Genomic DNA, 15,773 nt, shown 5'->3' with positions numbered 1-15,773 from the left:
TTTTATTGTTTTTGATTATCTTACCTAATTTGAGGTAGAATGTAAGATTTAGAAACATTTATTTTCTTATTCTTTTTCAGTGACATGGAAGACTCAGACTCTAGTGAAGATAGTGATATTGAAATGGAAGTAGATATTGTAGGGAAAGCTAAGCATGATCTGATGATGAAAACAGAAGTATGTTCCATATTTAATATGATAAATGCTTTGTGTATTTAATGTTTATGTAGACATACCAATTTGCTTTACAAGTTACACTGCAATTTGAATGCTTAGTGCTCTGTGCTGTTAATTACTGTGTAAAACTTTAACAAACAGTCTGGTTATCATGAATGAATATGTGATTATTGTACTTTTCTTTTGGCATACTTTTTGGAACTTGTACATGTTTATTTTAAAAGCTAGAAATGTGACCGACAGTTTTAATGTGTTTACCATTCAATAAAAACACTAACAAATCATGACCCAGTGTAAAAAATATATTAAGTATTCAGTAAATAAAATATTTTTGGTAACAAACAGAGATTAACAGGTTTTGTTGTTATGTGATAAACTCACAGTTAGAAGTCTAAACTTTACAAGCTCTTATACATTATATTGTGAGAATATAATTGTAATATGGCTTGTGGAAATTTCTAAGTAAGATAGTGTCATTCCAGTGTGCAAGCTTTAGTGAAAGAACTTTTGAATGACCTTCATGTAGGAGGTATATTTGATTTTTATTGTATGTGGTTCATATTCCTATTTATTTATGACTGTCTTTGGTGTGATGGTTAGTGCATATAGATCAATATTATTGAATTGTGCAATTTTACTGTGTTCCTGAATTCTTAACTGTGTTGTTCCTTTTATTTCTCCATTGCATTGGAATTCACATTTGCAGGGAATGGTCTTGTAGTGAGAAAGGAATAAATCTTTGGATTTATAATGCTAAAATCAGGGTTTTATTACCTTTGATGAACACAGCAGATAGTCCAATGTGGTTTTGCTATAACAAAAATGAAACTACAACAGGTTCTGAACATGTTTTGTGAGAAAATAAAATTTGAAATTATGAAACGTTCAAGTATATATAAAAGCTATTGTTAGAATTAGAACTTGAGATCATATGCGAATAGATCTTGTCAATTTACAATAAAACCATTATGTAACATAATTGTACATTGCAATATGCCCGTAACTACTGTCCTGAAAGTGAGTTTTTATAAATGCTTATTAGCAATAATACAATTGCAGGTCCAATTTCATCTTGCACTAATACACTTTCTTAAAAAAAATCATAATAAAATATTGCACAATATTAAAATAAATATAGATGTTAATTATCTCATTTATGAAAAGCACCTATGTAATCCTTTGAGTAATTATGTGAAATGAGTTTCAAAAAAACCTCTACTATTTAATCTGTAAGTTCCTGTCAGGTTGAAGTTCATAAACTACCATTAATTTTCCAGTTTGTATTTAAAAAGCCAGTGAGAGGAACCAAAATAATTACTTTAACAAAATTAACAAGTGAGAAGGGGAACAATTAAAATGTGTAGCAATAAATATTGTGTAAAAACCAAAAGCCTAACATAGTTAGGTTATTTGGAGGTGTATGATTATGAAAGGCTTCTTAAGTAATAAATAAAAGTTTAGATATTTACAGTCCCTATAATTAAAAAAAGTAAATAAATTTGAAGGAAGTAAATAATTTCAGCTGTTAGACAGTATTTTATTGGATCTAAAATCTTGGTAGTTGTAAACCATAAAATATATTGGGCTGTATTTTAAGATTTTTGATACTATCAATTTTAGAAATTTACTGATTTCAAACTATTTAAGGTAGAAAATAATGTGTACAAAAACTACAGACTTGCAACATTGTTTCATATTTTGCAAGGTTTATGATGATTGGCATCAAGTTTAAATAATTCTACTACTATATACCCCTAATAAAATCTAATATGGGGGTTAAAGGGTAAAAATTAAATTTGAGTTAGTGGTAGAAAGGCATAAAAAATTAACATTGTATTAATGTTATGTTAGAGTATTACAAGGATTAAGTGTGTGTAAGTTTAGAGATAAGCTGATGAAGTTCACCACTGCTTTATGGTAAGAACTGATTAAGATTTCTGACTTTAGCAGAACCTGAAGGCTATCTGATTGTAATGGCTTCATGTAATTCAACAGTTATTAAACATAGATGAAGTTATATGGACTAAAGTTTTGAACTTGTGAAATTGTGAGTTAATGTGTATATAGCATGTGTTGTATCTACTTTTCAGGGCAAGTCAAGAGGTGGTGGTTTTTTCAAACAAGCTAAGAAGTCCTACCCAATGTTTCCAGTGAGAGAAGAAAAGATTAAGTGGGATGATTATGGTGAAATAATTAGGTATGTTTGAAACTTTATTTTATATTGATCGAGTGACTGAAATGTCTAAAATGGTGAATATGAGTTCATGCATACCTGCCATATCCCTGGCATGTTTAGGGTTACTAGCCATTGCAGTAAAACTGTGATTATCCTAGTTTTTAGCTTTAGTTTTTGCCATGGTTTTCTGTATGGTTTGTCATTATACACCTCTTTTATATTGTACTTGGAGAATCACATGGTAGTGTCCTCCTCTCTGATACATTTTATAACCTGACATAAGTAGCTTCTAGAATAGTAATTTGAAAACTTGCCCAGCTGCAAAAGAAAAAGATAATGGACATTTTTCTTTTAAGCAGGTTTAGAGCTATTTGGATAATTTTGTATTTTAGTACTTTTTAATCATATGAAATTTGAACACATTTTTATTATCTGTTGTTTTAAAATATGATGCTTATAAATATAGGATTATTTATGAAATGTAAAAAAAAAATGTATTACTATAATTTTGAACCATTTCATGCCTGTTATAGTACCACTATGTGTGATAAAAAGGCTCATTTTTTTTTTCACTCTGGAAATCCAGTTTACCTGAAACATGTATAGGGTTAACTATTATGAATAATATTTGGCCCTACTTCCAGAAAAGTTAGGAGCTCCTGGCCAGCTCTTACCTTGTGTTATTAAGTTCTGTGTTGTAGAATAGAAATTTTTAGTGTCAATTTCTTTGTCTTTCAGACCTGAAGATTTCATGATTTTGGATATCAATCCTACTGAAGATGAAAATAAAGAAAACAGAGAAGAAAATGATGAAACTTTACAAGGTGTGTGGATATATGGAAATTCATTGAACTAAAACTCATGTTGATAAGCGATTAAAATTCTGGAGAAAATTATTATGCTAATAGAAAACATTTCTTTCATATAGAAAATGATTAGAAGTGGGCAGCCAGATTGTGAATAAATTATGTATGATGCATAATTTAATTCTTATTTTCTGAAACTTAATTTCTGTCAACATAAATATTACCAAAAGATATGATTCAGTCATAAGGCTCAATGTTTCTTAAATTGTCTGGATGAAATGTCATGCATTCATTACCTTCATACCAAGGTTCTTTTTTGTACCATAAAAGTTTTAACAGGAATGAAATGTTCTGCATTTCATTTTTTGTATATGTGAAGCAGGCAGTAGTAAACGTTTTGGGATAATTGTAAATTAAAAAATAAAAGTTTAAATTAGAAGGGTAAATCAGTTTATTGGCAAAGTCATAGAAAAGTGGCTTATGATACCTTCAAAGAAAGTTATTTTACAACATTGCAATAGTTTATCGTCAGACAATTTTTGTTTCCAATTTATAGTACAAGAGGTTACTGTTTTAAAATTTAACAAAATAGTAAAGGTTTTGGAAAAAGAACACTGATCAAATTATAGAATTCACTAATATGTTAAAAATAAAGCTTGTATGGAACTAGATGGAAAAAAACAGTCTTCAAATATATAAAGCAAAGTAAAACAAACTCAAGCATGCTTCATGTCTCTGGTTCTTCATGTGTAGCCTTTGTGAGTTGCATCTTGGAACAAGTTTTTCTAGATGCAAATAGTTTTGTGCAAATGTCTCTGAATACTTAATTAACTCCCTCACTGTAAAGTTTATAGATGAATAGTTTTCCCACTGCGAGGTCTGTTAGACACACAGTAAAAAAACAAGAAGACACATGTTTTGATACTTCTTTGCTTATTTGGAAATGATAAATTTTAAAAGTTTAAAAGAGAATGTTCTTTTTTTTTCTGTGGTAGTATAAAATTCCAAATTTCCATGTCAGTACTTTAAAGGATGATATCTGAATCTGTAACAGCAAAAGAATTAAAACCATCCGTTTTTGGGGTTTTCCAGTTTTTTAGTTTTGTGTGCCTAAAGCATAAACTCAGTATTTTAAGGTTTCTGTTGTCCATATTTATCACTTTAAATAAATAAATACATACACATGCACACACAATTATCCATTGAAATTTGTCCATGATGTTATAGGTTTGATAATGGGTACACAGACACATTTTACATCTAACAAAAACCAGAACATTAAAGAAGCTTACTAGAGACCACAGTTAAGTACTTTAACACTGAATGGCATTGATTGCATGATTGTTGACCTTCACATGTCTCCGGAAATATTTCCAAAACAAGATTCATTATTAAACTTATTTTACATTATTAGTATAGTCCATGATTTAATTTCTTTCTATTGATATTTTGTATTTTCTGCATCACATTAATTTTTTCTCCATTTCCCTATACCTTTTGCCATTATTTTTTATTTTTATAACTACTGTCGTACATTAGTCTTTTATGTACTGTGAACACATTTTTGACAAAAATCTGAAGCCAACAACTCTGGCTTCAACAACTCCTGTATATTTCATTGAACTCATTAAATATAACCCTTTATTCTCCTGAAGAAGAACAGTGTACTGTTTGAAAGTGTTGGAGTTTTGGGTCTTGTTTGAAAACCATTACAACTTTTGTATGTAATCCTGTGTGCCAGCTTCTTAATCAAAATAGATTTGATAATGAAAATACTGCTGAGATACAAACTTTGTGTATGTGAATTTAGGGTATATATGTTGTCTATTATTGCTATTAAATATTTTCTGTAACTCTGGTTTTGAAAAATGTGGACTTTTCACTTCAAAAAAATAAGTTTGAATTGATAGGGTCACATTATACCCCTTCATCTTTGAATGTTTTGAAGATTTACAGCTTCTCTATTTTGTTATTGTTATCTGTATTCCTCATTTACAGACTTTTTTCTCAGTTACTTTTTCTTTGGGTAAAATGTGTATATTTCTGTTTAAGTGTTTAGTGTAAATATTCTCTCTCTTTTATTATTATTATTTTTTTCAATTTTATGTAAGAAATCAGTGTATTTGTGGCATAAACTCCCTTTACTCTTTTTTTCTCTGATTAGCAGCTGTAACCTTGGAGGTTGTTTCTGTATTTCTTATGTCTAGACATTACCGAAGTACCTACAAAATGTGTTGCTGTCAGTCAGACTTTAGATATTAATGCTTCTGTGCAGTTTATTGACTTTGAAGGAAGGTCAGATGCAGAGTCCATTAAGAAGATTATATCCATGTGTAAACCTCGTCGTTTAATTCTTGTACGAGGAAGTCCTACAGCTATAGACAGCCTTGCCAGTTACTGTCAAAATAGTGGTTTAGTGCAAGGCAAAGTATTTATTCCTAAACTATATGAATGGGTAGATGCCACAACAGAAAGTCATATATATCAGGTGAGGACACTTTTATTATAGGTATATGAAATACTCGTAGTATGTTTTATAGGTTGTAGATTTCAGTGATTGTCAGGTATTTGTTGTTTTGTGCATCTAGGATCTGTGGTTCATGTAGTGTTATCATATTTGGGAGTGTGGTGATCCTGCAAAACGAGGTTTGTTGGTTTAATACGTGGAAAAAGAAAGTGCAGTGATTTGTTGCAAGCCAGTTGAAAAAGATATGACAGGGTTTTGAAGATGGAATAATGTAAATATTTTATTTAACAGGGGAAAAAACAGCTGTTGCCTTGTGAAGTAGTATTAAGAGGTACAATTAATTGCATATAAAAAGTAAGGGAACTTACACAATCAGTGGTAGGGGTGGATGACAAATAAACACATAAAACAAATTAAACCAACTTGTCTTGGCTCTCTGAACAAAAGTGAGTGCTCTCCTCAAAGATGAGAATTGTGATTTTCTCAAAAGTGCAATCACAAATTAATGTCTGTGTTTGATAAATCAGAAAATAGAGACAAAAATATGGAAGTAACAAAGATATCTTCCATACAAGATATAAATAGAATGAAATAGATAAGTTCTTTGACTATTCAACTACAAAAAGTAACATCTGAGGCTGAAATCTTGCATATAATCTCTGATCTCAAACAGATTTTGTACATACCACAATTTGAACATAAGAAAAATTTTAAATTTTTTATGTAAGGAATGTACACTATAGGACAGCGAGGAATGTGTTATTTGCATATTAGAGCTGTTATTTGATTAGAGTTGCCCAAGAGTTGATTAGTTGTCTTTCTTCTAATCTGTCAGCTCAAAATTAGGAGCAACTTATGCTGATAACCCTTATTTCACCTTAAAGAAAGAAACAAAGCAAATGAATTAACAAGTGGTTGCATTTTTGGTTTTGGGAAGAAAATGGTTATTTTTCTTTGCCATTTCATGTTTATTTTGAAGTAAGTAAACCAAAGCAATAAATATGAGTACATTATAGTTTTGAAAGTTCTCATCAGATGAAATTATACTATGCTTATTTTAGTGAACTAATTGTACTTGTATTCTTACCTTACAGGTTAAATTAAAAGATTCTTTGGTTAGTTCACTGAACTTTGCTAGGGCTAAAGAAGCAGAACTAGCTTGGGTTGATGGTGAAATTGTGATGTTGGAAGATGAATACCTTATTGGCCTTGAGAAAGAAGAACTCAAAAAAGAAAAGGAAGTAGAAGAAGGTGAGCTTCAGTGGTGTTTTATGCATAGATACCCAAATTATGAACTACATCCATACTTGGTTTGGCCCACAGAATTATATATGAATTCAGTATAGAAACCTGAAATTCAAATACACGTGTTTGGTTTTTATATATCACTCTCCTAGCTTCCACTGAAAATACTTATTTTTGTAGTGTAGGTTGCATTTCAATCATGTGTGAGGAGGTACTGCTGATGTGAATGGTATTGTTGCATTGTTGTGAATTTAAACTGGTTAGGATGAGGAACTGAAGTTATAAGCTGTTTTGGCTTTAATTGTGAAATATAAATGAATCACTAGGCTTAAAGGTTTGTGCATCCTTGATTTATTTTACAGCATAAAATGAACACAATCAAAAGAATGTTAGATAAAGAGTATATATTGTTTTCAATAGTTATGTATTGACTAATTATAAGTTTTTCTGAGTGTTTAACAATATCAGGACAGCATAAGTAAGACATTCTTTTAGGATATATTAACAATATATTTTATTTGATAAATGTGAACAAAAAATTGTGTAATTTTTTTCTTTCTTTTTCAGAAGAGAAAGACTCCAGAGACCTTATTCCAACACTTCAACCTTTACCAACATCCCTGGTATGTTTTTAATAGAGAAAGATTTAATTGAAAAGTTAACACAGTTATTCTTCTAGAACTTAAGCTATATAATATCTTGTCATTTATTTTTTAATATAATTTTTGAAGTTTACAAGAGTAATTTTACTTCATTAAAGCTCTAAATTTAGGAAAAAAATCACATTAGAAATTTATATATATTGCACTGATTTTAGTATTTTGTTACTGCCCTTAGTGCATCCAAAATAATACTGTTTTGATTTTAAACAGTCAGGTTTTAAGGATATTTTTTTATGTACGATTCTTCTTGTAACACATATATCAGTATCCTTATGTTCTAAAGAAAATATTGTTAAGCTACAAACAGTAATGTGTTAAGGGTTGATTGGACCCCAAGCAGTAGAAGAAGAAATGCTCCCCATCCCCAATAGATATATTTATCTCTAGCAAACTGAGTCAACTTCATTGTCAAAATCAAAATGTTAGTTACCCCTATGGCATTGCAATTTGCTATTAGAGAAATAGTAGCATCTCTCTTGTTTCTAAAACGTATGTAGCTTCAGAAAAAAATTATAATTTTTACATTTTTATTACTACTATTAATAAAAGTTTGTAATTTCACTTAGTTGTTTGCACTTGGGTTCTGAATAGCTTGCTGGCAAGGTGATTTTGATATAAAGTATAAAAATACTGTTTTTAAGCTTATAGTTTTCACACTTCATAAATGAATATCAAGTTTTTTTTTAATTAAGATAATTGTTTATATTTTACTTTCCGTTTCCTCCACTATATCACTGACTGTTAACAACATATAAAATGCAATGAAAGGTATGTACATGTGTGTTCAAAATTTTAAGTCTTTATCTTTTCATTTATAGCTTATTTTAAAATTTCCTTTCAAATTCTTCATTTCTGATACTGATACATCATCTGATGCTTTTGGGGCTTTACAAAGTTATTTTGACAGACTACTCAGAGATGTGTTGCTTGAACAAGATGTTGCTTACACATACTATCTTGTTTATAATCTTTCACAATCTAAGTGACAAATTCAGCTTATAAAAATCCTTAAATCATTAAATCTGTAATACATAATTAATTACAATATAAAAGTGAGGCAAATACAATTTAACCATTTCTCTAATTATTGTATATTTTGGTAAGAAACCATCATATGTGCTATAGTTGATCAAACAAACAACAATACTAGCAGCAATTACATCTACTTCAATATGAAAACTTTCAAACTAACTATTGGAATAGTACAGTGTAAACTGATCTCATTTTAACATTTGTATGTACTTCTGTCAGTTAACTACATGTACATTTTAGATCTCAAGGCAAAGTGTGGAAGGTGGGTCAAGGATTGAAATATTATCTCTTTCCCAGAGAAAGCAGCTACAGAGTTTAGATATTGCATGTCAAATAGGTTTAAATATCAGTTTTAACTGAAATGGTACATACAACGTGTACCTGATGTGTAAACACTATGGGGCTCAAATCCTAAATACAGAAGATGCACAAGCTGAAATAACCACAATACCATGGTAACTTACATAATTCCTAAACTAACCACGACAAAATTTTCTATTTTTAGAATTGTTTTGTAGAACTATCAAGATTAAAAACAAAACATTTAAATATATAAACACACATACATGCACAAAAATTATAGTTAAATTGAAAAAATGAAGGTTTCTAACCACAACAAGGAAGACTGAATTAAAAAGCATGAAATCATTCTAGTAAATTTGAAAAACATAAGAATTGAATGGACTAGTATTAACTAGTTTGTGTTTACAAACTCGTGTATATTGCTATTTTATATGGCAAAGAGTAAACTACTAATAAAGTTGAGGTTTTTCATAGCCATGTGACATTAGAACTGCAGTTAAAATATTTTTAAAGGTTTCCTTTGAAACAAAGTAACTAAAACTTAGAAAGCTTAATAAACATTCAAATAATATCATATATTATAATCTTAATTTCACTGACATATATTGATAGCGAAGTGGTTTAAATTTTGAATGTATTGCAATACATATGTCTGTGTTACAAGGCTCTGTATATCATTAAAATGTTCTCACAACATTTTAATGATATACATAGCCTTGTAACACTGGAAACAATATAGATAAATCACACATTTGCAAACATGTTTTATTCACTCTCACTCATGAATGATCATGAAGATAACTTTATTAGAATCTACATATACCTGTATAAAGCTAGATTTGTCTTTTTTCAGCTTTATTATAACTGAACTTGTGAATGAGTTTCAAAAAGTCTAGTTTTAAAGTCTGTTATTCTTTGTTCATTATAGACAAATTCTTCAGTTGGCTTTGTCTTGTTCTGTTGTTGAGCTCACATTTTATTTTATTTTAAAAACAATTGCTCCTAGCTGCAATTTGGTACCATCAAGGACAAATATATCCTCCGACCTACTTTAACATAAGGAGATGTTTGAATGAATGTGTGTCTGTGGGGAAAGAGAAGCATTCTTAACTCCACTGATTCTTTTGGTTCAGGTTGTATCAATGAAATTCATAGCTCTGAAATCATTTTGTTTTCTCTCTCAGTTTCAACATCATTTGGAAAGGAAAGAACAAAGACATTTTGCATACTGGCTGATTTATTAACATGAAAGAGATGATAACATGTAAGGAATTCAATTGCCGTGACAACATCTTTATATGCATTAATATAGTATTTCAACATCATGATAAGTTAGTCAACCACAACGAAAAATACTTCAGTTATGAATTTATATTTGGGTAATAATGTAGTATCCTCTGCATCTCCATCATCATAGCAACAGTTGCACATCAAGACCCACAACTGAACTGTAATCATTGTGGCTGTGTAGTTCAGCACCTCATGCTTTCGAATTCATCAAATCTTGTTCTCCAATGTTCAAATATTTAAAGTATTTAAGGTTAGATTAGGTAAAATAAATGATCATTTTTAATAGAAATTTTTCATGAGAAACATTCACAAAGAGCTTGTGTGAAGTTTAATTCAAGAGCAAAGCATAGACTGTATTACTGGTAGTGATTTATGAATTTTAATGGCTCCAGTAAGGGTTAGACATGGTTTAAAGAGCAGTAAAACAATAAAATTTAAATATAGTATATATGTATATGTATACTGTTACAATTTTACAATTATATTGGATAAACAGTTGTAGTTTCATTATAAAGTTTTAAAATTATACTATGGAAAGATGAGGCTTGTAAAAAAAAAAAAAAAGTGTACGTATTGTTACATATGATAATTTATCTGTGAGGAGTCTGATCTGATTTATTATGTTACGTACGTTATGTATTATGATTTCAAATACCGTGTTTACTCGCTTATAAGATGGGGATTTTTCCTCGAGATTTCGGGCTCAAATTGGGGGGGCCCGTCTTATAGGTGAGGTCTACAGACATAGAAAATAAATTTAGTTCACTCAGAACTGTGCAGATATTTCAGACAGTGAAAATAAGGAAGTGAGCTATCTTGTTATTATTAGATCTGTGATTGTGGAGAACACGGAGGAATGTGACCTCTATGATGATGGATTGTCTGAGGAGCAGTTTTATGAACTGTTTGGAGATAGCGACAACGAATAATTTGAAGGCTTTTGAATTTCATAACTTGCATACTGATTTGCTGTGTTCTATTAAAGTGCAGTTTGCGTAAACTCTTTTAATACTTTGAAGAAATGTTGTTTAAAAGTTAGCATAAACGTACTTTGATACTGAAATATGTTGTGATAAGTTTTGTGCGTTAGATTGTTCTTTGTTATGTGTTTTAAATATGAATATTTATCATACAGTAAATAAAATAGTTGATGAAATTCCATTAAACGCTTGAACACCGAGTTTGGATTTATTCATTTATTTTCACTTTTCTATCTCTTCTATTTTTCTCCTTCTAATCTGAAATCGAAATATCGATACGAAACCCAACATTAGGTTTTTATTAATTTTCATTTTTTTCACTTTTCTCTCGTTACCTGCTTTCCTTCCTTTGTCTTATAAACGAGTCTAAACAGAATATCGACAATCTCTCAGGTGAAGTTGGGACCCGTCTTATAAGCGAACCGTCTTATAAACGAATAAAAACGGTAGCCAGAAATTTTAATTTAGAAGTTAATTTAATGTTGATATATAATAAGTTTATGATATTTTTGAACAAGATTGATACAAACAATTTTATCTCTATTGCAAATATATTTTAATATACAACTAAAAATACAATTTATAATAACAGTTACAAATAATGGTTTATATACAAGAAGTTTTATAAACAAACACTACTGAGTCTTCTGTCTAGTCTGGAACTGAATATTTTACCAGTGGTTCATGAAAAAATTCAATGTTGATATTGATAGAGTGCACTTAATGGGTAAGGTGTTTCTCACTGCTCATACACAAGTATTTTTGGTAGTTATTTCTTGTAGAAATAGTAATGTTCAAAGTTAATTTTCTGAAGTTGAATGATTTGTAGTGTTCAAAACCTATAAAGGCCTAGCATGGCCAGGTGGTTAAGGCACTCGACTTGTAATCTGAGGGTCGTGGGTTTGAATCCCTGTCACACCAAACATGCTCACCATTTCAACTGTGGGGCATTATAATATGATGGTCAATCCCACTATTCATTGATAATAGAGTAGCCCAATAGTTGGTGGTGGGTGGTGATGACTAGCTGTTTTCCCTCTAGTCTTACACTGCTCAATTAGGAATGGCTAGTGCAGATAGCCTTTGAGTAGCTTTGTGCAAAATTCAAAACAGATCAAAAGCTATAAACATTTCTGGTTATATATCTGTAGTTTTCTTGTTAATAAGCGTTTATCACAATTGTAGCTTCCGAGGTTTATAGTGTACTTGGCTGTAGCAACTGAACAATATATTAAAACTGTCTGTTGGTGCATTGATTTATAACCTTCAGGGGAAATTCCTGAAAGTTCAGTAGGCAACAGTTTAAAACGTATATTGTTGATCCTTACACTTGAGAATCTTCTATAAATTTAGAGAACAGGAAGCACTTTCACAATACACATTTAGCAATATAAGTTGCATGCATTTCTAACTGTATATATTAAACAGAAACAAATGTAGATATTAAAATAATTAAATCATTTACAATATTCATGGTCAAATCTTTAGTAAAAAATACTTCATTAAAAAACACAGTTTATTGTGTACAATGATTTCTCATGTTTAGTAAATGGCTACTAAATATTACAAAGATACACATTCCATATTAAAAGCTATAGTATTAAAACTGTATACTAGTGTAAAATGGTCACATGATTAAACCCTGGAATCAAGCCCATATTTAGGAATAACATAATAAAATATTTAAGTTTCACATGATATATACTTCTTTCATTTGTGTCTGTATGGGTTACTAGCAGTTGCCCAAACCATCGAGATCTTAATCTTTCACTTGCTACAAAAAATTAAGATTGTGAAATGATTAGCCAAAATATGTTTGAGTACCAGAATTTTGCAACATTTTGAACTTGCATGTGTATATACATGTGTGTGTGTGTGAATATGTATAGGTGCTATGAAAGGAATTACAGTTGTTCAGGAAGAAATGGAAAATAAAAGTTTTGGATGCAAGAATTTATCTTGATTAGGAAGGCATCCAGCAATTTAGTTGAAGTCTATTTGTCTTAAGCCTACTGTTTGTCAGTTCATGCATTATTGAATATGGCCTATGTTTGATAAACTACATAAACTAGCATTGAAACAGTGTACATGTTTTTCTGTAGTTTAGTTAGGACTAAACTTTACCGTACTTAGTACTGGAAATAAATAAACTTAATGTTATTGCATGGCTTACTGTTAGATCTGTTTAGAAATTTTTGTAAGCTTTTATGTGGCTACAAAAATATATTTGTTTGTTTTTTTCTTTACATCCTTCAGAATGAAGTGGATGTTTATTTACATTTAAATAGTAAGGTGTGTGTGCTTTTTTTTAGGGCACACAAAGAAAAAAAAAACGAGTATTATTATTATTATAAAAGATACATTTATTTACGTATTAATCAATATTGAGACAAACACATTTTATAATGCTGTTATAAAGAATACAAATTTAAATGCTAATTTAAATTTAGTTGTCACATTCCCAACAAACAAAAGTTTATTGCCACTTTTGTAACAAAGTCTGAATGACACTAGTGTTTAACACTTTATGCACAGTTTTACTGAACTGTATCAACTTTTATTTTACCACCATATTTTATGAGTAAGTTGTGATATTCATATCTGTTGTCATGTAAATTTAATAGTTGGGTTATTTGATAATTAAAGGTTTCTTCCCACTATTACAAAAACATATTACTATTTCATTGCATTGCTAGGTATGTGGACATCCATCAATGTTTATTAATGAACTAAAGCTTTCTGACTTCAAGCAAGTTTTGCTACGAAATGGTATTCAAGCTGAGTTTTCTGGAGGTGTTCTTTATTGTAACAGTGTGGTTGCAATCAGAAAGGTAGGTTTGTACTAATACAAAAAGTGGGTTAAATAATTGTTATGTATCTAGCTATATTGTAAACATGTTGGCTTGTATAGCTGATTATTAAACATAAATGAGCATATTCTGTTAATATGTAGTGGGTAGGTTGATGATCTTCTCTTAACTGCCTGCTTGAACTAAAAGGCTTGCATCTTAAAAGTTGATCAAGGTGAATGTATTGATATTGTCTACTGTTGATTTTATGAATAGGTAGTTGACGTATTTTGAAAAATAAAGTTAAACATTAGTAACATCAGTTTTTAAATTCAGAGTTTGATTTATTTTCATAGGAATTCCAATCTGATTGGTTTGCAATTCTGTATTCTATTATCAAAAACTATTAAACTTCAAATGATCTGTCTTATTGCAAAGGGAAAGAGAGAGGGATATTGAATAAATTCAGAAAGTTGTGGAAAATGTTTGAGCTACGTTTTAAACAATTGTTGGGTTCATTTCTGTAAAATGAAAACCTCTAAAATTTTCATGTAAGGATAAATACAACAGTATAGCTGTCTACCTATAGTGTGTACTTTTTCTAAAAGCTCTATCTTTTTGTATGTATCAATAATGATTATTTTCAGCCTTTTCCTTTTTAAGTATTAAACACTTAACACCATGTATATAATCTACCAAACAAATTAGTTTCTGGTTTTAGAAAGAATGGGTTTATACTCAAACAGGTAAAACATGCCTTTAAAAGCAAATTTTGATACATAAGGGTTAAAATTAGGCTGATTGCTTTTTGTTTTAGTCTTAATACTTTCATGCAGTGTAAGAAAACGTGTAAGAGATTTCTTGGGTTGGCTTAATGTTTCAGTAAAGTCACATTAGACATATTCACTGTAGTGGTGGTATGTGTTAATGGCATATAACAGAGTTGCAGTTAATCTGCTTTCATTGTATTTGACAGAACGAAGCAGGACGGATCAACTTAGAAGGTTGCTTATGTGAGGATTATTATAAAGTGAGAGACCTACTTTATGAACAGTATGCCATTATTTGATCATATGGACCCGACTTATCATCTGTGCATAGCTCTGTCTTCATAACCTAATTAAGGATTCAAAAATCATGGCAGCCCTTTTGTGAAAAAGTATTTTCATTCATTCAATAAAACAGAAATTGTATTTATTCTACACTTTTCTTATTTTAGTTTAGTAAGTGTGTAAATGCACATATTATTTGTTGTTTTGTAAAAGAAAAATGTTACTTGGTTATTAGCTTTTTAAATAACGGTCACACTGGTAACACTGAAACAGTATTTTATTTTCAGCTTCTAAGTGTTTCATATCTAGTGATACTATTCAAAAAATTTAGCAAGTGAGTTCCAGTTTAGGAAGAAAACTGAATATTATATATCTGAGCATATCAAAAATAATTGAATAGTACAATATATTAACATATTGAAACTACCAGAGGTGACTCTTTGTGATCCATAAAGAATAACACATTGTGAATACATGGATCTAATTATTATAGTAGGTTCGTTAAGAAATTACACCATTGTTTTTAAGTTTTATCTGATTTTATAATGGACCCACTTTTTCAAAGAAGTATCGGAGTTCAATTCTTTAAATCTAGAACTAGCTGAGAAATTGAAATAAGATCTTTTCCCCAATCTCTGCTAATAAGAAGGAATTAAGAAAGACCATCTTTTTTATTTAAAATCATTCTTTTAAAAAATTAGTTGATAGCAACATAAGGCAATTTTGCCTGTTTTGTGCTTGAAAATATTATTTTAGAGGATACAGTATTAAAATTACCAATATTTTCTACATAG

The 15,773-nt window shown here is 29.8% G+C and overlaps 1 protein-coding gene across 1 annotated transcript in view; it reads left to right on the top strand.

Moving 5' to 3' along the window:
- Positions 1–15,124, top strand: part of LOC143222743 (cleavage and polyadenylation specificity factor subunit 2-like) — a 60,877-nt gene extending 45,753 nt beyond the window's left edge. The window contains 8 exon segments of the mRNA XM_076449678.1: positions 81–177; positions 2,268–2,374; positions 3,092–3,177; positions 5,367–5,647; positions 6,721–6,877; positions 7,439–7,494; positions 13,835–13,969; positions 14,904–15,124. Of these exon segments, the coding sequence (XP_076305793.1) occupies positions 81–177; positions 2,268–2,374; positions 3,092–3,177; positions 5,367–5,647; positions 6,721–6,877; positions 7,439–7,494; positions 13,835–13,969; positions 14,904–14,996 (1,012 nt within the window). The 3' untranslated portion in view covers positions 14,997–15,124.
- Positions 15,125–15,773: the final 649 nt, after the last annotated feature.

The sequence above is a fragment of the Tachypleus tridentatus genome, chromosome 8, assembly GCF_004210375.1.
Source record: "Tachypleus tridentatus isolate NWPU-2018 chromosome 8, ASM421037v1, whole genome shotgun sequence".
Classification (NCBI taxonomy): domain Eukaryota; kingdom Metazoa; phylum Arthropoda; class Merostomata; order Xiphosura; family Limulidae; genus Tachypleus; species Tachypleus tridentatus.
Note: the sequence above shows the minus strand (reverse complement) of the source record. Positions and strands in the feature narration are given on the sequence as shown.